General features: G+C 43.7%; 1 protein-coding gene across 1 annotated transcript in view; it reads right to left on the reverse strand.

The window, feature by feature from the left end:
- The window catches only part of LOC111862947 (katanin p60 ATPase-containing subunit A1), a 31,323-nt gene extending 10,419 nt beyond the window's left edge, over positions 1–20,904 (reverse strand). Inside the window, exons 1-3 of the mRNA XM_023848830.2 lie at positions 20,821–20,904; positions 17,531–17,642; positions 1,115–1,317 (exon numbers count right to left, since the gene is read on the reverse strand). Coding sequence (XP_023704598.1) covers positions 1,115–1,317; positions 17,531–17,622 — 295 coding nt within the window. The 5' untranslated portion in view covers positions 17,623–17,642; positions 20,821–20,904. The remainder of the gene's footprint in view (positions 1–1,114; positions 1,318–17,530; positions 17,643–20,820) is intronic.
- Between the last annotated feature and the right edge of the window lie 4,958 nt (positions 20,905–25,862).

Below are 25,862 nucleotides of genomic sequence, written 5' to 3' on the forward strand. Positions count from 1 at the left end.
ATATATATATATATATATATATAGCCTGTGCAACTGAAAATGAATCACGTTCGTATAAGTTGTAATTTCGTGAATCTTGACTTCTGTGGCACGAGGCCGTCCTCGTGAAGTCGGACAACAAAGATGAATACAAAATTTATGGGTATGAATCTTTAAAATGTAGCTGCAAGGGCATTAGGGTCGTACTGCCGGCTTTCGAGACACTACATGCAGCCAGCTGTTACAAGATTCATAACTCGTCTCTGACACGCGATCCGCTCCAACAGACTCCCCCAGAACAGCGCATCCTCTCCGTTCTGAGCAGAAGCGCATAAAATGTACGTACCTCTGTCGGTTCTCATATTTCATCTATGAAAATACTACACGTATTTATATCAAATTTGGTATTGCCAGACGGAAATTTATTATATTTATATAAAGATTTAATTTAAGCTACCCCTGTAACAGGCCGTGGAGATCCATAGGGGTGTGAGACGTCAAGGTTCCCACATTTTCTAGGCAGTCATTACGTACTTCAGCAGTTCATAATGTAAAAAAGTTAATGGTGGCCCTCTGATTTAATTAATTACACACCAAGCCATGAAGTCGTATTGGGGAATGGAGGTATAGCTACAGAATTCACCTCGGCACTAGATGCGAGGTGAGTGGTCGGCTTCAGACATCGACCGCTTTACTCCCGGAAAAAGAGCCCACGATTCATTGGACAGAAGGCTGCGTGGGCCCAGAACCCGGTTTGGATGCCGTGGAGAAGATAAATATCTTATCTATGCTAAGAATTGAACCCCGGCCATTTCGCCTGCAGTCCGGCTCCTTGGGTTCACTTCGCACATCACACATTGCGTCTCCATTGCACACAGCAACCGGTTAATGCTGTTCAGAGAGGTAACTGCTGTTATTCTGGGAATAATACACAAGTACACTATGTCAACAGACAGGTGGTATATACCAATAACATAGTGCGTTAAAGAGCTCAACAGATCAGTACGTAATAAAATAACGACATTTCAAAATTACTGCAGAATTTGGTAGTGACTAGTTTTCTGCACTTTACATGAACCTCACCCTTCAGAGAGACTTGCGGTCAGCGATATGGCGCATGCGCTGAGACCAGTACCTTGTTCCGGTGCGTGCTGCGCCCTGACAGGGCCCGTCCTCTCTTTGGCATGCTGGGTACCCGTGGCCCGCTTGGACCCAGTGTCACGCGCCGGCCTGTGTGTCGTCGTGATCTTGGTGAAGGTAAAGGGTGAGAGGGAGTCCAGAATAAGCGAGTCCATCATGCGAGCAACCTGCTGGAACCCAGTGTGGGACGTCGAGGGGCTGGAACATACAAAGCTACGTTCATTCAAATGCTTCAACCGTCTTCAATGACGAAAACAAGAATTCCTTAATTGCATGAAGCAAACATATGTTCAGCTAGTCAAACAATTATCCGCCCTTCGTGGAACCCTGAAGGTTCATCACCTTGTTCACAAGAACCCGCCACTGGTCCCTATCCTGAGCCAAAATAATCCAATCCGTACCATCCTGCCGCATTTCTTTAAGATACTGTTACGTAGTAAGCGTGTGACTATAGACGGTGTTTTGGATAACTGGATTTATTGATCACTTAGAGGTCGTAAATAACTATAACACTCGCTGATTTCCACAACTTATAGTTCACTAGAGCACACAATCTAGTGTTATCAGTCTGTTACTAGACGTTTCCTGCTAACGGCTCCAACAATGGTTATTCTTCTGCCTCCAGCTGAAGTCCTTTCTTCACAGACTCACGTATATAACTGAGTCCCAACTCAAAAAATCAAAGTCATATTGCGACTGACGGTCGGTCGGTCGGTCGGTCGGTCAGTCGGTCAGTCGGTCAGTCGGTCAGTAAGTCTTGGTGTCGAGCTCCATTTGGGGTACATGACCAGATATTTATTACTGTTTTGACAGTTACGGTCTTGTTTTCTGTGGGGGCATCCTCTCTGACGAGAGGACGGGTCTGTTATTTATACATGCTGCTGGTCCTTGCCAGCGCAGTCTTTCTCGGGTCCGAGTCCCTTGGAACTCGCGACTATATTTTACTGTTTCAGATTTGAGACTTACCTTTTCGTCGATGTGTATTGGATTAATTTGGTTGAGGGTAAGGACGGTGATTGGATCTTGTGAATATGACAATGAACCTTCTGACTAAAACAAAACAAAAACTGGTAACTTCTTGGCTGGCTGAGGACTACATGCTTCTCAAAATAGCATGAGAAATTTCGGTAATAAGAGCTGTGTTTAGTGTCTGTTTCTTCTCGTTAAAAGACGCCGCGCTCGTTAGGCAACTTCTCCAACATTGTGGGCGGGTCGGTCTACATGGACAAGACAGGCGCAAACCAGGCAGCTATGGTAGCGAAATCTGTGCCATGCGTAAGACAATCTTCTACTGCAACAGATCACGTTACCTGTTCCAAAGTACAACACTCCCACAGAGAAATCACTTTCTCAATACAGCGTATTTGTACACTAACAACATTTCTCTATATAGCATATCTGTACACTAACAACATTTCTCAATATATCGTATTTGTACACTAAAACATTTCTCAATATAGCATATTTCTACACTAACAAAATTTCTCAATATAGTATATCGCACACGAACTAACAACATTTCTAAATATAGCATATTTGTACACTAACAACATATTTCAGTATAGCATATCTGTACACGAACTAACAACATTTCTCAATAGAGCATATCTGTACACTAACAACATTTTTCAGTATAGCATATTTGTACACGAACTAACAACATTTCTCTATATAGCATATCTGTACACTAACAACATTTTTCAGTATAGTATACTGTATTTGTATAGAAACTAAAGTAACCATCTAAGTAAACGGCACGACCCAACTCCCCTGTATGCACAGCTTCGTGGCTTCTGTTCTCCATCAAATTATATTTGGGGCCATCAGAGCAAGAAAGACGAGACAGAAGGGACACGTGAGATTATCCCCTGCTATCAGAATCCAGCTCACGTGACGTAGGATGACAGATGAAACCTGAACTGGAAAGATTTCGGAGGAAAGCAATGGTAGAGTAATACAAGTACTCTCAATCCTTCAGCCTGGGCGTACTGAAGAAGACCACAAAAATTCTCAGTCAGGGTGCATATTCCGGCCGAGATTCGAGCTGGGAACCTCCAAATTACGAGTCTAGTGCAAGGTATGGTGGGTACCTATGACCCGGGACAGCTCCCGTAGACAAGAAGGCCTAGAAGGAACCCCTGAAATGCGGCTAACGATAGGCAACGGTCATGAAGAGTGGGGTTAGCAACCCACTTGATATATCAACACAACTTCTCAAAGTAACAAGGGACAAAGCAGGACTTATGAAATGTTGACGACTTCGGCAATGAAAAGGACACGAACTTGTAACCCAAGAAGCCTAGTCCGACTCCATTTCTTCAAGAAATAACCTATCAGCCTAACAGAAAGAAGGAAAGAAAAGAAGCGTTGACGCTACGCCAACCTGCTCGATACGGGGCATGAAGCGGCATATGAGATATCATAAATGCATAAAAGATGTTTATCGAAAAAGCGAATGGAAGAGGCCATTTGGAAATCCAGATGGATCTTGAAGAAACAGGCCGTAGGGCTGTGGATTGGATTCAGCCTATCAGTGCTTAGATGAAGACTTGTTATAAAAATGTTATAAAAATGCAGAATATTTTAGTTCAATTATTCTTGTGTTTGTTAACAGAAGAGTGCTACTGCAAACAAGTTAGAAAATATATGCATCGTGTTACAATTCGGACACGTTGGTTCAGTTTTGCCTAATTAAGAGACCGTTAATCTGTATTGTCATAAAAAGTGTTTTATTTTTCCTTGGAACGAGTTTTCGTGATATTTCTCACTCCGACAATAATTTACCAAGTTACGCACAAGATACATGTAGAAACGGATGTACAGTTGTTCGTGTAAAGTGTCCGATTTTAATAACAATTTCACTGTTACGACAAAAATTTTTGCGAAGCTCCCTAATATAAAAATTTTCATGAAAATTCACTCAGTCGTTCTCGAGGGTTTTTTTACATGCCAAGACAAAAATGGCGTTTCTTACTAGAGATATTTTATGATTTTTTTCAGAACGCGTAAAAAATTCATGGCATCTTTTGAATTGTCGGCAGACGCACATATGTCTCAGGACACCTGCTTCTTTGGACTGCGATCACGGATCTTCAGCACGAGAGCCACTCACGCTGTCTTCACATAACCTCTCCTCTTCCAATTTACATCTAAAAATAAGCTCCGTTAATGTCTCCAGCCGTTAGTCAATGTCCTTACATAAATACGTTTCACACTACCGTAGCGCAGTTGCAGCCCAGAACTCTACCACTGGTTTCTGACACATCAAATATCACAAAGAATATCGATTACTAATTTTCGACTCCAACAAGAAACTAATTAAATTGCACAACCAGAGCCTTGCGCTACTTACTGAAAGAAGGGGTCCTCCACGAATTCCCGCATCATGGAACTAAAGAACGCCATGGCCTTTTCAGTTAGTTACTCTTCGACTAACCTCAACATACATGTCACTACAGTCGCTGCAAAAGACTGCGGTGTACCTAGCAACTATTGACTGTTATCTGCTGGCGCCTTGGTGATCGTGACGTCACCAATCGGTAACAAATGCGAACCACAGGGCGCGAAGTTAGAACTGTTATTATTTACTCGAAGGCACAATTGCACTGCCACTTTTGATCGTCTGTTATGTATATTGAACGTAATGGCTTATGGAAATAGATGACGATTTTGGAAAGACGCCCGTTTCGAAGTATAGAATATTAAAATCTTCTATTTGCCGTTTTACATCTGGCTTCGCATTCTTGAAGTTCATACTGTCCTAAATTTATTGCAGGAACTATGTATTTTACTCATGACTATCAGACAACACAAATAATTTACCTCCAATTAATTTAAATTAAATTAAACTAAAGTAACGTAACCTAGTACAATCTAACCCCTCAGATAATTCAGTTGTGAAAGAAATATTATGCGGACAAAATTCGAAAAATGTTTTTTTTATTTATTAAAGAGCTACTTCTACTGGTAATTTTGTATCTAAATCCGTACATTTTACGATGGTAATGTGTACAATCAACTCGTCACTTATATATGGGAAGGTTGTACCGAATAGTAAACAATTTTCTATTCTAAAGGCTCGTCCACATTACTCGTGCTCGTGCACGAGCACGAGTAATGTGGACTCGTCTTAAGAAGATTATGAGTATTAAACACTCAAGCTGTATGTTTATTTTAAAGGTGTTCTTTAATGCAGTTCTTTAATTCACTTCTTCTCTTAAATGTGATTCTCCAGGCTGGATAACGTGCAAGCAGAGGGTTACATTCCCTCACAAATCCCACAGGACCTCTATCTTCAGAACGACCTGAAGGGTTCAGGACAATTTGCGTTACCGTCTACTATCTAAACACGGAAAGGTTAAAATGTAATTTTACCTGTCGTTTCGTGTTTGTGTGAAACTTGGCTAAGGGAAAGCACGTACTGAGTGTGTTTGAACATGGAGAGCAACATTTGACTCGAAAGAAGGAAATGAAAGCCGGGATTCCTTTCGCATGAGGGGGGGGGCACAGAAAATTTGCTTACATATTTGTATATAGGTCGTTATGAATACTTGAGCAGACAGCCCTGAAACTGTGGGTCCCTACATTGGAACACGGCGATTACAGTAGCCACGTGGTCTGAGGCATGAACTGTCTTCGCTCGCTCGAACGCTGGGTTCATGGGTTCGAATACCACTTAAGGCATGGATGTTTGGTATGTGTATGCGTTTAATATGTGTTTGTGTTGTCTTGTGTTTATGTAGAGGCCTTGCGACGGGCTGATCACTCGTGTAAGGAGTCCTACCGTCTGTGAAAAATGATTACAGAACTGAAAAAGAGGCAAGGGCCCTGAATGGGCTGGAAGAGCCATAAAAAGAAACACTGGGACACAGGCGTTCAATAACCTTTGGTATATTTCCGTGTTTGTTTTAAATTTAGATTTTTTTAAAAATTTCTCGGACGGGGTGGGTAGATACCAACTTTGTCCATCCTCTCCACATCGGTGTAAGAGAAAGAATAAAGACCGGAGAAAAAGTCAAGATAAGGAGCTTCAGAGTCTGAGTTCTTCGCCAAATATCATTAGGATGCAAAAGGAATAGGATGGGTGGAATGTAGCACGAATGGGGAGACAGAAATCCCATAGGGAATAACTCGGCAGGAAGATTTAGTGGCCCTTCCAAAGGCAATGTCGACTAGATTAATCTCGCTAAGGCGAGGTCCTGTGACTAACTCTTGTGACGATGGCAATGAACCTACTGGTAGAACGCATTATTAAGAGATTGTGATACCGCTTTATCTTTAGTTTTTTATTTCGGCGATTGTAGAATTCGTTTCTCACGTGGTACCGACGGACCGGAGCCGGTCTGCCAAATTGTTCCGGTCAATGGCAAGGCGGACCGGCACGTGAGCTCGAGGTGGCAAGTCCGGGAAGCACTCGCCGGGGTAGTTGACACTGCGGCGAGAAATCGATTTGTTTTGAAGACTTCTTCCGCTTCCGTTTCGAAAGAATGGAGGGCAGCTTCTCTTATCTTCAGACAATAGTAACATTCCCGTTAAAAATCCAAAAGGATTTTTCTAAAATTCCCATCTCTATCACGATTTCTATAGGTAACCCTTCTATTAATCCGCTCCTGCACGTTGTAGCTCAGGAAGGACACTGAAATAATTTCACTGAATATTCATTCCTTGAACTCCGAAAAGTTCTGGAAGGAAAGTCTCACAGATTAAACAAAACACTAATAGTCCAGAGCAGTGTTTCTCAACAGTCGGGCCGCGGCCCCGTACCGGGCCCTCGTCTTATAGAAAACAGAGTTTACCGGGCCGTGGTCTCACAAACACTGAGAACCTCTGGTCTAGAGGTACCTTCCAGCCGAGGAAGCTCAGTCTGTACAGCGACTGGCTGTTTGGACGGCCGACGTGTTGGAGTTCGAGTCCTGGAATGGATATTTCTCCTATTCACGTCGTCCAGATCGGCTCTGGTGCCCACCCAGCCTCCTATCCAATGGGTACCTGGGGCATCTTTCCCCCGGACGGGGGGAAGTAAACCTGCCAGGGCATGACGTTGACCACTCACCTGCAGCTAGTGCCGAGGCCAAGAAAACGTGGATCTATACATTCACTCCCCCATGCGTCTTCATGGAGTAGTGCTTAATTAGTTTACCTTTTTTGGAGTGAGGTCATAATGTCAAGTAAAGGAAAAGAGTTGTGCATTCAGTTTCGATGGAAACGACAAACCGACAAACACAGCCCTTCGTGGGCACATTATGTGTACACAGGACATCAGCACACGGTGCTATCTTGGCCATGTTATAGTTAAGTTACATGAACATTTTGTTTGTTGTGGCTACACCATCATGGTGGTTGCATTTGTAAAGGACCTTAGTAACGAAGGAATGACACAACGCAAGAGACCTTAAGTAAACATAGGCCTTGGCACACCTTACACTGCGCAGTCAGCTTTATCGGCTCTTAATATTTTTAGTTGCAGTAAATCGATTGTTATGAGCCTAGGTATGAAGGCCGTGCTATCGGGGGTCATATATGAGATGTTACTAAGTAGGAACCAAACGTCTGAATTTGCAATTCTGGGTAGTGCAGACCTTCTGAAGCCTGAAATTCATCTAAATAAGACTTCGAGTTTCAGTTCCAAACGCACAGGAAACGTGTTACTTTTACATTAAAAATAGGAAGCTATTAATGCTGTTCAGGTCGTTCGCTGTATATTCTGAGTGACTTCGAAGAATTATGCTGTTAACAATTACTGTCGTACTATTCCATGGATTCATAAGCGTTTTTTAAACAAAGCCAATAAATTGAATACATCTATCGGCTCCCATATTGTATTTACAAAATTGTTCTCCTGATATGGAAGAAATTTGGTACAGAGAAAGTTATATCTTACTCCTATGTAATTCAAATATCTATTATATCTTAATAAAAGTACTGAAAAAGACTCGCTCTCTAAACACGTTACTCTGTATAAACTGAATGCCTGTTACTCTCTAATAAGAAGAGCTCGCCGAAAGAAACATGCGCTCTAAACTCTGTGAGATTTAAATATGGATTATTCGGTATTCTGAAAGAGCTGTGTCTAAAGACATGTTTCTAAACGGAACATCCTGTATAATCTAAATAACGGTTGCTCTGCCAGAGGAATTGTTAGGTTTCAATGACTGAATTGTTTTAAATGTCGCCTTGCCAACTCTTCCGCTATGTGACCGCTTTGTTCCGGGGGTATCAACCCCTGAGCAATGCTGGACAACTTTCCAAGCATGGCGAGTTATGTCAGCAATCGATTGATCGATACAGCACTTTCCTTTTCAATACTTCTTACGTGAAGTTTAAAGATAGAAATATTGGAAATGACAGGCTCATTTGGGACGTTGGAAGCAGAACGCCTAATGCACCTCTATCACAAGTAACTGCACGCCGATTAATTTCCTGGTTTCGTAATTCAGGTATTTGTCATCATTTGTCTATTGTGTGACTACAACATCTTTGAGGGTACGTCACACTTGGTAGGTACAAACTGAAACTATAAATATTGTTCTGATTAAAAATTTGTGATCCTATGCCGTAAAGACCATACTTAGTTTCTTCTTTTACTCATAGCAAAGATCATTTTACAACACTTCACCCTCTTCACTTCCCAACGCTTTACATTCTCTCCATCCTACCTTTCCCAGAGGGAGGAGTGTGTACTGCCTGGGAACCTTCAGAGCAGGAAACTTTCTTTAAGAGCACCGTCTTCTGGAATATAACGCCGTGTATTCCGTTGAAAACCAACCAACGTTTCTGAGGAACATATCGCCCCCAGCTTCAGGGTCGAATAAGCCAAGCAAGATGCCACCAGTTTTCAAGTCAGCTTATTCGACCATAAAGATAGAGGCGATACATTCGTCCGAAACGTCGGTTCAACGGACTAAATGGCGTTACATATCCTAGAAGATGTAACTTTTCGCCAACTACCGCGGTGGGAACCTGAAATCCTACTTAAAAAAATCTTCTCTATTACAGTGTTGCGTCTTTCACTACTCTCTCCTCCACGCCCCCCCTCTCTCTCTCTCTTCTACAAGCTACAAAGGGTAAAGACTGCTGTAGAGAGCTTCAAAGCCCCGGCGTGTTCTCTTGTCAGGGGTTGCTCGCACCAGGGGCCCTATGGCGTGACTCTAAATGTCGTTGAACTCGAGAGTGAATCGATATCTCGAGCCAAGGTAGACCCATCGAAGGAAAACTGTATATCTAATGTTGCACGTGAGATACAGGCCTCGATTACACGGTGCCCACGATGTTTGTACACGACACCGCTCACTCCTTCTCTATTAAATGGAATATTCGTTTAGGGTCGATGATGGACAGAGACATTTTTGTCTGTTATGTGATTTTGCGGAAGTCGGTACAGCGACAGAATACGGACTGGAAGGCCGAGATTCGACTCCCGGCAGGAACAAGATTTTTCTCTTCTCCACAGAGACCACACCGGCTCTGGGGCCCACCCAGCCTCCCGTCCAATGGGTACCGAACTCTTATTTGCTATGGGCTAAAATGCCCGGGACGTGAAGCTGACCACTCACCTCAAGCTAGTGCCCAGGTTTAGAATAATGGTGCTATACCTCCACTCCCTCATATATCTTAATGGCATAGTCAAGTACAGGAACAAATTTACGTATTTAATTTTATATATTTTCTGTACAAAGTACACTAAAGAAACTTATACATGAGAAGACATGTCTACCTGTCCGTCACTTTGCGTGTTTCAAGTCGACAAACATCTGCATTGATTTTGATAACATTTCATACTACCCTCATGACACTGGAGTCCATCATAATCTCGTAACTGTTCCTGCTGGATGTTATGCCGTATAGTCTGGTAGATCGCTACGTATGTTTCAACGGCCCTCTTCTACCGTGAACATGGAGAGAGAACGTTCTACAAGATTACACTGCATCACATCCCAGAAGGAAGTACTCAATACAGTCGCCACTTTGAGAACCTCATTTTTTACATCTGAACAGTTTATTGCGTTGCACGACCGGGGGGTCAGAGTTCGAGTCCCGGTAGGGTCAATAATTTTTTCTTCTCCACGTCGTCAAGACCGGCTCTAGGCCCCCCAGCCCCCTATCCCATGGGTACCGGGGGTCTCTCTGCGGGAGTAAAGTGGCCGGGGCGTGAATCTCACCACTCACCTCCAAGTAGTGCCGTGGTCAAGAAAATGTGGATCTGTACAACCACTCCCCGATACGCCTTCATGGCGCACTGCTTAGTTAGGCACAGGGACAGCTCATGATAGCATGATCGCCATGTGAATTGTGAAAGGATTTGGAAGGAGGCGGTCCTGCCGTAATCAAGGTAGTGTTCCGGTACTTGGCCAGAGGGGCTGAGATCCTCAGTCAAGACAGCCAGTGTCTCAGCCGAGATTCGAACCGAGCACATACCGAACACGAATATATGGCGCTATCGCTCGACCAACCTACTTGGGCCACAAAGGGACCGAATCTTAGACGAGCTTCAGGCTACCAAGTTCCGAGTGACTAAGCCTTCTGAACTTATCAAGCAGCCGGACCGAGTGCTCACAGCAACAGAAGTGTACGGACTTGGTATTATCTGTTTCCTGCGTTAAGATGAATGGTGGAACTTGGGGGAGTGGATGTACAGGTCCACATTTTCTTGACCTCGGCACTAGTTTGAGGTGAGTTGTCAGCTTCACGCCCCTGCCGCTTTACCCCCGTGTAAAGAGCCCCCGGTACCCATTGGATTTGTGGTTGAGTGGGCCCCACAGCCGGTTTGGATGACGTGGAGGAAGTTCTTGACCCTACCGGTACTCGAACTCCGACCTCTTCGGTCGTCCAGCCCTTTGCCAGTCGCTATACCGACTGAGCTATCCTGGCTCCTCTGAATGGCATTAGAACGTGAAATATTTATCGCCTCACTCGTCTTGAACGCGTTAAGTCTCGTAAAGCCGAAGCGTCAATATGCCGAAGGACAAGCGGCACTGCGCAGAATCCAACAAGGGGACATTCCATAACAAGAAATATGAGCCCGGTTGATGGTCGGTGTGTTCCAAGACACCCGAACTATTGGCTTTCGTTCTAAACTTTCACAAGAATCTGAAAACAAAGACAACGTTCGTTAGTTAAATATGCAATACAGGAAATGTTTATTGACCCCTCGCAAGAAATGTCTTTTTGTTTTAAATCCGGACTTCCAGGAGACTGGGCTATTGTTATTGCTTTGTTCCCATTGGGTCGACTTATCCAGTCCTGCATAAGGGCAACTACAGCGCCTGTTGAGAGAGAGAGAGAGATCTTTACAGTTATCACGAATATGTCAGGAACTGGTTCCTCAGATCTTACCATAAGACGCCTGAAGTGTCCGACATAAGTTCTATGTTACTAAGTGCCTCTTTTGTGTTTGTTTTCAGACTCTGAACAGCAGCAGAAACAATGAAAACAAACTCGAACTAATTTCGCAGTGCACAGCCAAATGCCGCCAGGACAGGTGGCCGTGAGGTTCTGATCTGTTCTGTACGTAGTGTGTTGGATGGGAACTACAGCTGAGTAGCGGGAACACAACGGTCGCATCTGGGAGGCGGGGGTTCTCGGAAGAGCAACAAAGAATATGGAATTCCGGGCAGAAATCTCAAAGCCTGCTTTCATATAACACACACTTCACCCCCACAAATGTATCACTATTATTGTTATATTAATTTCTACAAAGAAATTATTACTTAACCGTTTAAAGCCCAGTGGCCACTGTATGAACCACCTGCTTTAACATCCTAAAACACCGTGCTCTGCCCACAGAGTGCATCTGTGTGTTCCGTACGGTTCTCACAGTAAACAGCGGCTGTTTCCCTAAACAGCATTAACCAGCTGGGCTTTGTAGCGGAGACGTAATGTTCCCTGTGAGGTACGGACTGAATTCTTATATATACTGCATTCTGCCCACAGAGTGTATCTGTGTGTTCCGTATGGTTCTCACAATAGACAGTGGCGGGTTCCCTAAAGAGCAGTAACCGGTTGGGCTCTGTATCAGTGACGTAATGTGTTTCCTGTGAGGTACGGGCTGAATTTTTATATATATTGCATTCTGCCCACAGAGTGTATCTGTGTTTTCCGTATGGTTCTCACAGTAAACAGCAACTGTTTCCCTAAACAGCATTAACAAGCTGGGCTTTGTAGCGGAGACGTAATGTTCCCTGTGAGGTACGGACTGAATTCTTATATATACTGCATTCTGCCCACAGAGTGTATCTGTGTGTTCCGTATGGTTCTCACAATAGACAGTGGCGGGTTCCCTAAAGAGCAGTAACCGGTTGGGCTCTGTATCAGTGACGTAATGTGTTTCCTGTGAGGTACGGGCTGAATTTTTATATATATTGCATTCTGCCCACAGAGTGTATCTGTGTTTTCCGTATGGTTCTCACAGTAAACAGCAACTGTTTCCCTAAACAGCATTAACAAGCTGGGCTTTGTAGCGGAGACGTAATGTTCCCTGTGAGGTACGGACTGAATTCTTATATATACTGCATTCTGCCCACAGAGTGTATCTGTGTGTTCCGTATGGTTCTCACAATAGACAGTGGCTGGTTCCCTAAAGAGCAGTAACCGGTTGGGCTCTGTATCAGTGACGTAATGTGTTTCCTGTGAGGTACGGGCTGAATTCTTATATATATTGCATTCTGCCCACAGAATGTATCTGTGTTTTCCGTATGGTTCTCACAGTAAACAGCAACTGTTTCCCTAAACAGCATTAACCAGCTGGGCTTTGTAGCGGAGACGTAATGTTCTCTGTGAGGTACGGACTGAATTCTTATATATACTGCATTCTGCCCACAGAATGTATCTGTGTGTTCCGTGTGGTTCTCACAATAAACAGCGACTGTTTCCCTACACAGCAGTAACCGGTTGGGTTTCTGGCGGAGATGTATGATATCTCCGAGTAGGATTAACATTAACTTTTGAAATTTTGTTAAATATCTTGCAAAGATAAAACAGTTTTGCTAAAGTGGTGGAAAAGTATATAACTACAGCCCCGCCCCATAGCTCAAGCGGTTAGTCGCTAGCTTCCCACCGCGGCGGCCCGGGTTAGATCCCGGGTCTGGTCAATTGGGATTTGTGGTGGACAAAATGGCGCTGGGGCAGGTTTTCTCCGAATACTTCGGTTTCCCTTGCCAATCTTCACTCCACCATTTGCTCGACCATCACCCTCACCTATCATCTGGGGCTGGTACAATAGGCCAGAAGTGGCCGCAGTACAAGGGACTTCGTCCCACCCCACTAGCAATAAAAAAAAATATATATATACCTACAGCCGACTCCAGTATTGACGACATTATAAATAAAAGAGCAGCTTTCGTTTAAATTACCATTGCACATGCGCACAACGAGATACAAGAAGACCTGTAGTAGCGCAGATATTCCCATCCTCCACGCAGTTTCTGTCTCTCAAATTTATGTTTCTCCTTTATCACTCTCTTCGGAACACTCTATCTAAATTGATGACCATCCCTCGGCAAAGGGGGAACAACATTTCACGATCATAAAAGTCATTATGCATTTCAATCATTCAGGAGAAAACAAGGTTGGTGATGACACGCTCACAAGTTCACTTGGAGCGACTGCGTGTGACGAGAGAATGGACGAATTTGGAAGAAATTCGGCGTTACAAATCTTTAGGAAACGTTATAAATCAGATATACTTTTGGACAAGTCGTGACAAAGTGAACAGCCAATATGGGGTCCCAAATATACTTTCAGATATATGCATTCCGACGGATACGAATTAGAAACTAAACATTTAAAAAATATATTTTAATGGAGTCGAATCTAAAATCTTGGAGCTGATCAGACTCCCTTCGGAGTCCAACAAATTACATAAATTTCTATTCAGTTAACAATTAACTAGCAACTAGCCAAATGACCAACTTGACTGCTAGGTTGACGAAATAAGGTAATTTTCTAATGGTTGTTACCTAACTCGCTGTAGATCTGACTCTCTGGTAACCGAACCAGAAGATTCATCACCGTATCCACATAATCCCTCAACTGTATAATTCAGCCTTTTTCGTAACTCATTATTCCATTACACTAAGACCAACTTTAATATTATCGTTTACCTCCTCCATATTCAAAGTATTCTAATTTCGATTAATTTTTTTTTCAGTAAGCTTCCGTTCCCAACTCCTGTTTCCTTCATCCACTGTACATGTCCACCCCATCAAAACCTCGACTTCACAGTAAAATGAAATACTGTCAAAGTATTTAGTTGGACACAGAAGTGCGCAAGGCCCCACACTTGACTGAACCGAGTACCACTCACCACTGCAGGTTCCACATGGAGTGGCAGGAGGTATGTCTCAGCGCGGTGATGGGGAGGGTCACCTCGAACTCCACCTGCATGTCCGTCTGCTCGTCCATGCTACTGACTGACCACTGTCCACAGCGTTGCGCGTGGTCACCCCACTACTGGTCCGCAACACTTGCGCCGTCACTGGGTATTCCACCCGCAACGCTGTCTCTCAGGTAGGGTGCTAAGTGACCGACATCGGATAGTTTCAACTTTCTTCGAACTTCGAGAGACATTCCGGACATACCCCAGGTACGAGTCCCTCCATACTTTCTCCCCTGTACCCGCGGCAGTACACCACTTTCGAGGGATGCTCAGTGAAAATTCAACAGTTCCCATTACTAGCTTAATTAATTAATCACTATGTCATGAAGGTGTGTGGGGGTGTGGAATTATAGCTCCACAATACCTGACCTCAGCACTAGATGGATGTCAGCGGTCTGCTTCACGCCCCGGTCGCTTTGCCCCTCGGGAAATTGGCCCAGGTACCCACTGGATAGGAGGTTGGGTGGGCTTCAGAGCCGGTCTGGACTCAACAAAGATGAGAAAAAAATTGTCCCTGCCGGGAATGTAACCCCGGTCATCCAGCAGGTATCCCGTCCTTACGCTAGGATCCAGCATGGCGCAGTCGGTATAAAGACTGGCTACGGGATGGACGACCGAGAGGGAGAAGTTCGATTCCCGGTAGGGTCAAGATTTTTCTTTTCTCCATGTCGTCCAGACCGACACTGAGTCCCAACCAGACTCCCATCACATGAGTATAAGGGGTGATTTTCCAAAGGATAAAGCGGCCGGGGCGTGAAGCAGACCACTGACCTCCATCTAGTGCCGAGGTAAAAAATATTTGGATCGACACAATCACTTCCCCATACGCCTTCATGGCGTAGTTAAGCACAGGGACAACTTTATCATCCCCACCAACACTTTCCACGTATAACCCTTCCATTTATCCACTGTTACTTGTCGCGACTTTTGAGGGACACTCAGACATCACGGTTTCTCCGAATACGCAGGCTATGAATTTTGAAGGTTCTGGCAGTGCCGCTGTAAGATGCAGATAAATCAAAATCGCACGACTACGAACATACGGGACATTCCAGTTACCTACAGTACCATTCAACAGTCACAGATGCGCTCCTCTCATGCAACTGCAGGATGTTACGAGAGTCTAACATCAAGCGCCCGCAGTGCCGACTGCACGCTTCACAGTAAAGTCAGAGAAGTTGCCGCATTAGCACGGCTACTCGAAGAGAATTGTTAATGACTGCGGGGTTTAAAGTTATGTTACTTGTTGGAATAACAATTTTTGTAAACTGTGGTAGTCGAAGTGCTTCCCGAACTACAGTTCTCTTCCTATATCATTATCATACTTGATTCGAAATGTCTGGGAAACGAATATAAATAAACTAGAGATAGGTACACGGGAGGAGAGTATTTGAACCGAAGAGAGTTGAAGTGACAGGAGATTGGAGAAAACTGCATAATGAGGAGCTTCATAACTTATGATCTTGGCCAAGTATAATTAGAATGATCAAGATAAGGAGTATTAGGTGGGCAGGTCATGTAGCAAGAATGGGGGAGACGAGGAATGCACACGGTATACTGGTGGAAAAGCCAGAAGGAAATAGACCACAGGGAAGACCAAAGCGTAGGTGGGTGGACAATATTAGAATGGATCTTAGAGAGATAGGATGGGATGGTATGGATTGGATAGATCTGGCTCAGGATAGGAACCAGTGGAGGGCTCTTGTGGACACGATAATGAACCTTCGGGTTCCATAAAATGCTGGGAAATTCTTGAGTAGCTGCAGAATTGGCGGCTCCTCCAGAAGGGCTCATCTCCATGAGTAAGTAAGCAAGGAAGATAGGTACAGGTACACAGTTCACAGCTCGCCTGCCTGGTTTGCTTTGCCGTAACATACTGTTCCAATGAGGAGAGGAGGTGTTGGTACCCACGAAGGCTACTTACTCGGCGCACAAGCCAATTAGACGCGAACAAGCTATCGCATGTCATAACCATTTTGTTTACATGTGCTCCGAAGACTTTCCGCACGTAGTAGTGATACTGACTGTAACGCACTTTTTCATCTTTGCTCCCTTTACAACTCTTGTATTTTCTAACAAGTCTCGCGTGTTCTCGGAAAAGCCCAGATACGGAAACCTGCCGGTAACACAAAATGTAACGCCCACTTAACATCTGAAATATTATTAGAAAGGGTCACGCTGTAGCGTAGTTGGTTGAGACACTATACTAGAAACTGGAAGGTCCCGGGTTCGATTCCCCATGATGTCATTGGATTTTTTTTCGATTGGCCTACTCCTTCATCCGCACAATGGCCCTGAGGATGACACAGCCTTTAACAGGAATGTGTACGAGGAATTTTCCTAGGGGGAAAATGGCGGCCGGCTGTCGCGTAAAGCTGACAACCTCATCGCCATCTGCGAGCCGATTGCCTAGAAAACGTGGGAGCATCGAGGTCTCACAACCCTGTGGGCCTCCACGACCTTACTTGATTAATATGCAGTGAGATGCTTTGCAAGCGCGCACCCAGGCAGAAGAGTCAGACGGTCCTTCTGTCAAGTCGGAACTGCCCATAATGCGTAAGCTCACTTCAAAGAAGTTCTGTTTAGAAAACTCGCCGTACGTTCCCCCTGGTCAATAAAAGAAGTTCCCATTGCTGTCATGCTTTTTACGCCTATGGCAACTTTATAAATTACAAGTTGCCAAATAACGAGACAGCGGTAGGCATAGATCGCTGTATGCATTAATAGACCAAAGAAGTAATATCGGAGGAAAGGAACTGTAGGGGATTGAAACATTTTATAATATTTGGGACTCACTGCCATAGTGTTATATGATAACTGCACTAAATAGTTGCAAAAATGAAACAACGGCTGGCATACATCTTTCTGTAAATTAGTAATCACAACAGAAACGGAGACACGGACGGAACGAAGAGCAAAGATGAATAAAATTTATATTACAGATAAATTACAATGAAAGCCTAGGTAAAATGGTAAAGAGGGGGTTGGAAATTTTATTTACTTTACTCTAATTAGTGGCAAAATTGCGATGGTCCTTACCTGACAACCGGAAGAAACGAGCCGTTGCCGAACAGAAGCCCGCGCCCCTCCACTACCACTTTCTCCTCTGTTCTGATCATCTGCTTCTTCATAACTTCAAAAGCCCGCAGAACTGTGGGTATCGAAGCCAAATTTGTTAAAATTACTGCAAGACACAAACACAGTACAAGTGGAAGAAATGCCCTTGGATTGGAAACCGTCTGGCTCCGATGGGTACCACATCACAAAACCAAAAATTAAATCCTGTCCAGATTTCATACATTCGTCATTTTGTAATTTTAAGTTCTGAAAATTGTAATGATTTTTAAAAGAGGTTGCATGTTTTTCTAGGGCTTATTACGGGACTCGGCTAAAATGTGATTATTATATCCCCGCTCAAAATTTCATTCTCCCATCGTGTTATAATCCGTTGGAAATTAAAATATGAAGTGGCTGGTACGGCAAAATTTGGTAACCCTTTTTGAAATTTTTTTGCAGCTTCGTCAATATTTCTACTACAAAGCATACAATGATAGGGAGATAGGAGAATAAAAAAGTGGAAAGGATAAGTAAGGAAGCGGTCCTGACCTGACCGTACGATCTCGGAATTTACGTTGAGGAACTGAAGAAGAATACGAATAACCTCAGTCCGGACAACCGGTGTTCCGACCGACATTGGAACCCGGCACCTCCAAAACACAAATTAAAGGCTTTGTCGGTATACCACTGTGTTCGGCGAAATTTCATAATAAAACGTTCATTTTGTTCTAGAAATTGCAAGTGGAGACATATGAACACACTTTGCTTAAGAAATTTAATGCGTTAGAAACATCACTGCATGACCTTCCTGATCGGAATTAATTTTGTTCAAGTAAATTCTTTCCAAACATTTATCTTCCTTTTCTCACCGCCGAAGCCATCTATCATTCATCACGGAAATAAACAGAACCGGGATAGCTCAGTAGGCTTGAGGATGGGCTACAGGATGGAGGGCCGATGTTCGACCCCTAGCATGGTAAGATATCTTTCTTCCACATCGTCCAGACCGGCTTTGGGGCCCACCCAGCCGCCTATCCAATGCCTATCAGTCTCTCTTTCCCCGGGGGGTAAAGCGGCCAGGGCGTGAAGCTGACTGATCTCCATCTAGTTCCGAGGTTAAGAAAGATGACGCTACACCCCACTTCCTTACAACTCATAATAGCGTTGTGCTTAATTAAGCACAGGAACAACTTCTTGCAGATAAAAAGAGCAGTAATTGCAGTGGACACACGAGATATCTCGGGGCGGCTGCCGTGACGTACAGAAGTGGTGTTGCACTTCCAGGGCGTTACTGAACTCGCAAGATTGCACGTTCCGTAGGCAGCAAACGTAATATGAACCAGTCTAACCGCTCAGTGAAGATAGGGTTTGACTATTGGTACCAGTCCTAACACGAACCGTTGGCCACTGTTACCACAAGGAAACAGAACTTCTCTCACCTCTCAAGCTGTCCACCTAGCATCAAGTCTCTGCTGAAACTAAGACTTCACACCACTTTGTAGAATGCTAAGGCTCCAGGTCAACTACTCTACAAGCCGACATTAATCACGCACAGCGGTGTTACACGCGATTCCAGTGTCCCCCCAGTCTGCAGGGAGAAGTCGCCCATACGAGTGTTATTGTTAATTGTAGCAGTTGGGAAATAAATTAAATTTATCGGAATGGGGCTGGGATTTGTGTCATACATAAGGACGCGGAGCAGTACATGTCTACACACTCATTTGGATGGAAGTTTGCCAAGTCCTTACACAAGCACTTTTTATTTTGTATACATTACCTTACTTTAGTTCATAAGAGAAGGCAATGGGAGGGTAACATAGGACTGGAGCTTGAGGAAACGGGTTGTGAGGATGGGAGGTGGATGGAACTGGCTCAGGGGCGTGTCCAGTGGCGGGCTTTTGTATTAGCGGTGTTGAACCTTCGGGTTCTGCTGCCAGAGAGTCAGTTAACTAGTAAGATGGATCTTAGGGAAATAGGTTGTGAGTGGATGGAACTGGCTCAGGGGCGTGTCCAGTGGCGGGCTTTGGTATTATCCGTGTTGAACCTTCGGGTTCTGCTGTCATAACGTTTAAAAAGTTCTACATCTCAGTGAGGTAAATTCGCGTGAGGTCCATTCATTATTCAATTTAATGTATCACGGGGCCATGAATCAGAGATTGCGAAATCGTGACAAATTTTTCATAAGTATTTCTCAGTTTCTCTTGGATATTTCTGGAATAATACCTTAAAGTAGGCCACGGCAGTTTCCTCCATATCATTTCTAATTCATTGTTTGGACTATCCAAAGTTTCAAGGCCGTTAACACATTTAATTTGAGAAACCGATGTCAAACAGACCAATAAATGATTGGGCCGCATGGCCCTATGTATTTGTATGAACCAAAGAAACGTTACAATTAAGTTTATTTCAGTCCAATGTGACATATAATGCCTTCACCATTTCAGCACTTAGTTACCTAACATGTTTCGATTCTGGATGAATCATCATCGGAGGTATACCACTACGATCAGGAACCCACCAATACGTAAATGTTTTCATAAGACTATATAGACTTAAAACATTTATGATGTTCACTATACGTAGTTGTTAATCTTCCATTGTCGAAATAGATGTTTGAGGTGAACTTTTATAATAAGAACATTCTTGAAGTATATTACTTAGAAGTGGCGTAGTTACAATCACTTCCATAAAGGATGGTTTAAAAATGTAATTTTCCACTGCACTGTATACAAAATCCAATTTGTTTCGCCACTGCAGCCTTCCTTTACGTTAAAATTGTGTTGTGATGTGTGTAAAAACTAAGTTAAGAAATTTGTTCGTGAAGCAACATGGATCGTGTTTTATCTTCCTCGGTAGTGGATATTGTCGTAGCCATCCGCAGTTTCAACAAGTCACGTGACGTGAGCATACTGGAATAAAATGGGTGAACAGTGAGTTTTTGCGATGCCCGTTTCAACACAATAGGGCATACTTGAGGAATTCAACATATGTTTCGAGTTTCAGCCTTAACTGTTGTTTTCAGTTCCTAAACAGGAACGTGGCTTGATGCAACGCACCAACGGGGTCGGTGCCCCTCACTTAGGCCCCAACCGCTTCATTTGACATTATTTTCAGTTTATTACTCGGCGACTTCATAACACTTGATGCTAAAGAGTCTGAGTTATCATCAGCTTCACTACTTAAACCACAAACAAGTAAAACGGACTCAGGTTCGTGGATCGCCTACAGAAGACCGAGACAAAATATAACCTCTCCATAAAGTGATACTGTACCTGTTGGCAACCACTGGTCACGAACACGGCTTCTCCGGACAGCAAAAGCAGACAAACTGGCAAGCTGGCAAGTGGCCTACAGTCTCAAGGGTCTCAAGGGATGAAGCAGGGGGGAGTGGGGGGGCAGAAAGTCAACACGATTTGTTTTTAAGTACATGCTTACCTGGGGTGGGGGTCACGACCCAATTTCTGCATTGATAGCTGGTTGAACGCGGCGGGTGAAGGCCGCGTGCTTCTGATTATGCGGGAGTTATGCAAGTAGCATCACATTTCAGCAACAGCCATGTCGACCGTTAAATGTGGCAACAATTCGCAGTGAAATTAAGCGTGTCACTCACTCAAAATAATCTAGAGGTTCGTAGCACTACTCTTTTATATTTCGAGTAACTATATTGTCCCTCTGGCTACGTCATGAAGGCGTATGGGCGTGGATGTATACATCCACGTATTATTGACCTCGGCCCTAGTTGGAGGTGAGTGGTCAGTTTCATTCTCCGGGCGCTTTAGCTTCTGGGAAAGAGCCCCAGGTACCCATTGGATAGAAGGCTGGGGGTGGGCAGAACCGGTCTGGGCAGTGTGGATAAAATTCTTGATCCTACCGGGACTTAGGGCAATTACCTATTAACGGCTCTTGTATGGTTGCTTATTTCGTTGTCGTTGCCTAGCAATGGATCTACATGCCACGGTATATACGGCAGTTGATTGAGACAGAGGTAGGTTAGCGGTGGCAGAATTTAAGTTTCTATCTCGAGATACTAAGGCGTGTCATTGTGATCGACTTCTCGATCTTGCGATTGTGAAGCTGGCGTGTCCCGACTTCTGTATTTATTGATTTGTCGTGCGTGTTATTTCTTAGAAGAAGAAAAGTATTTATCTGCCATCAAGAGAATGTAACATGAACTTTTTGAGGAACCTTCACAAGAACTGTTCTGTGCTCGGTATTATGTTAACGCTCTACGAAGCAAATGACTAACGCGCTGCGTTCCCGATGCAGAGTTGGTCACGCCACGAAGTGCCCTAATGATCTCAGTGGCCCAGTCAGATCCTTTAGTGATAACGTTCCTAACTGCAGGCAGCTGCACTGAATATTCATGCCATTCGCACCAAAATTCCCAACTCAAACGACTGTTTCACAAGCTGGAAGGTCGTGGGCTCAATTCCCGATGAGGTCACTGAATTTTTCGGTTGACCTAATCCTTCCAGCCGCACTATGGCCCTGGGGTCGATTCAGCCTCTAACAGAAATGAATACCAGGAATCTTCCTGGGGGTAAAGTGCGGACGGCGCGTAAGGCTGACAACTTCACCGCCATCTGTGAGCCGATTGTCTAGAAAATGTGGGAACCTCGACGTCTCACAATCCTATGGTCCTCCTCGGACTGTTACAGATATAGCTTTTTATGGTCATACCGCTCGACGTGAAACAACTGTTGGTTCTCCTGCTTCTAACAAAATGAATTAAGTCACAGGACAAATTTGTATAACAGACGGATATTGTATTGCTTTGATTTTTGTACAATTGAAAAAAGGGTATTTTTAAGCTGGATCAACTGCTGAGGATATGTTTAATTGAAACGGTTATATTAATTTCTTAATTTACTCAACATTTTCTCAATTCGTAAGTCATATAATGTGAAATTTTAGGAGTACTATAAGTGATGAACTAAAAATTTTTTTTTGGAGTCCAGCTGGTCCCCTCGGCACGGCGGCCACTGATTGACTGCCCCGGGTGATTATGATGATGGAGAATTTTTTGGAATTAAGATTGGCAGGGGAAACCGAAGTACTCGGAGAAAACCCGCCCCAGCGCAACTTTGTCCACTACAAATTCCGCTTGACCAGACTCGGGAAGAAACCCGGGCCGCCGCGGTGGGAAGCCAGCGACTAACTGCTTGAGGTATGGCGCGGCCAAGTGATGAACTAAGAGGGATGCGAAAGGAAATGTTCACGACCCACTGAACAAAATAGGGATGATCCTCAGGCAGGAAAACCGGCCAATATACATACCGAAAGGGGGTTGTCACGGAACGAGTTAATCTGACAGATTTCTTACTGTTTTACGTATGGAAAGGAAGGCGCTATTGGAGAGGAGAGTCTTCGAATTGTTTCGGTGAAGTCGAGAGACGAACTTATGTAATATTTGGCTAGCATCCGTTTAATTGAAGTTCAATAAGAGGCAATGTAGATTTGGAAGTTGAATTAACTCTCAGGATAAATTTTAAATACACAGGCAATTTACAATAATTCCGTCTAAAACAGATTAGTTTCGTGAAATATTCGCCTCTTCTTTGGTCTCATTCTCCACAGATAGCGCAAATCATCATGGTTCCTAAACCGGCGAAAAATCCCAGAGAGATTGCATCGTATAGACCTATAAGTCTTCTACAAGTCCTTACAAAAGTCTTAGAAAAACTCTTGCTGAAACGCCTCACACCAATCTTAGAAGAACAGAAATTAATAGCAAGCCATCAGTTTGGTTTCAGAAGCAAGCACGGTACTATTGAACAGGTACATAGAGTAGTGAAAGAAGCCTCCAATGCCCTAGAAGAAAAGAAGTTCTGTACAGCTTCCTTTCTAGATATTAGCCAAGCATTTGACAAGGTGTGGCACCAGGGACTCTGTTACAAACTAAAGTCAAATCTTCCCCATAATATGTTCTCCATCTTAAAATCTTACCTTACGCAAAGATATTTCTTCGTCAAACATGTAGATTTCTACACTGAAATCTACCCTATACTTGCTGGGGTACCTCAAGGCAGCGTACTAGGCCCGTTACTATACCTCCTTTACACTGCAGACCTACCTACTACCGAAATGACCATGACTGCAACATATGCTGATGACACCGCTGTTTTAGCAACCCATACGGATCCTGCTACGGCATCTAGATGTCTTCAAGAAAACCTACATGACATGCAAAAATGGCTAAGAAAGTGGAAGATCAAAATCAATGAGAGCAAATCGGTCCAGGTAACATTTACTATGAAAAAAGGACAATGCCCGCTAGTTACACTAAATGACTCACAACTACCGCAAGCAGATGAAGCCAAGTATCTTGGCATACATTTAGATCGCCGGCTAACATGGCGGAAACATATCTTCAGCAAAAGAAAACAATTGGGCCTGAAAATTCGGCAATTGTACTGGATAATCGGACGAAGATCACAACTATCTCTTAANCAAACCGTCAGACCTATCTGATAGATTCAGCTAGTTTTAAGTGTATACATGCCACAAATCTTAAGGAATCTACTGGGATAGCCTTACTAACACTGTTAATGACATAGTCACCACATCAGTCACCAAAAGTGCTCATTGTCCTTAACTGGACAGATTGTATGAATCTATCTCAAATAATAAAAAAAAAAAAATCTCCACAGTACTTTGGAATTTTCATCTGTTTCCGCCTCGGAGCCATGGGCTGCTTTGTTATGTTGCATACAGCGTGTTCTAATGGCAACCATTTTGCATCTTGAACAGAGTATAAAACTGACGTGAATGAAGTTTATTCTGCGTCCTCTATACAAACGGACGGTTAGTAGTACCGGCCATGTCAGCCTCCTAACACATCCTTTGTGACCCGCTATCCATAACAGATAACCCATTTCTACGCTATACAGCAGCATAGTGGTCAGAAACATGTCCTCGTGGAAGACGAGGCCCCATTTCAAAACACTTTAAGTGGTCTTGGAACGAACAAAGGTATTGTCATTGGTTCCGACAGGACCCGAAAGCAGGAATGACTGTGCTGGCTAAGATCAGCAGCAAATTAATGCTCTAGTCTTTCACATATACTTGAACTATGTTCCCTTCAACATTTCGATGGGAGTTTAGTCCAACAGGCCAATTAGATATTCGTGTGTGGGAGTCGTTGATGATCTTCACCACACGCGCTTCCAGTTACGTCGGGTCACCAATGTGGGATGTCGTATGAGGAGACAACCACTAGTCGAACTGTCCTATAGGATTTATTGCAGCCGCATAGTATACACAGACGGATAGTAACAATAGTGAACTGTAGACTAGAACTGTCAGTCAGTCAGTCAGTCAGCCAGAGTCAGAGTCACATTGAAACTGACGGTCGGTCAGTCAGTAAGTCTTGGGTGTCGAGCCCCATTTGGGACTAATGACCAGATATTAATTATTATCGTTTGACTGTTACGGTCTTGTTTCTGTGGGGCGCCTTCTCTGACGAGAGGACGGGTCTATCTTTTGTACGAGTATATGCTGCTGGCCCTTGCCAGCGCAGTCTTTTTGGTCCGAGTTTCTTGGGACTCGCGGCCATATTTTACTGTCTCAGAATTGAGACTTGAGAGAGAGAGAGAGAGAGAGAGAGAAAGGGAGACACACACACACCTATGGATCATTTTCAGAGGGAACATCAATACCGCATTTACGCATGTATAGGACGCGTGCGTGTATAGGCCGCAGCACAATTTTCAGACAGAAATTATAGAAAAAATAATTTTCTTGTAATATTATTTCAGGAGTAGAACACCCTGTATTACTAATTATGAATATAATTTTTTTTGTAAATGAAGTGTGATTTCGAATATTTCGAATATAAGCCGCACCCCAGTTTTCCTCTTGAATTTTTGGCAAAAAATGTGCGGCCTATACATGCGTAAATACGGTACTTATTCGATACACACATAATGCCTGGAATATACAATGTACACAATATTCAACTTTTCACAATCACAGCAGCCTTCCTGGTATTTTAACTTTTAAAGTGTTTACAAAATTTAGCTTACCTGAACTTAAATATATTTAATAGGCACGGACAAATAGAAATGGAAATATACTGAAAACCCACAACGACAGAAGTCTAGAACTGTAACTCGGTGTATCTTCTTATGTAGCCTAGAGTCGGACATATAGAAAACATGTCACTGTCAGTATTGTTGTAGGCTTTGCCTAGCAACCGCTGTTTACTCGTCGTTGCTAAGCAATGAAGCTTGCGTTGTCACGCTTGTTTGAATGTGGGCAGCTCCCACACGTGATTTGAGAAATCATGATACGACTAATAAGAGGCATAGTCAGT

Source organism: Cryptotermes secundus, unplaced genomic scaffold (assembly GCF_002891405.2).
Source record: "Cryptotermes secundus unplaced genomic scaffold, Csec_1.0 scaffold763, whole genome shotgun sequence".
Taxonomy (NCBI): domain Eukaryota; kingdom Metazoa; phylum Arthropoda; class Insecta; order Blattodea; family Kalotermitidae; genus Cryptotermes; species Cryptotermes secundus.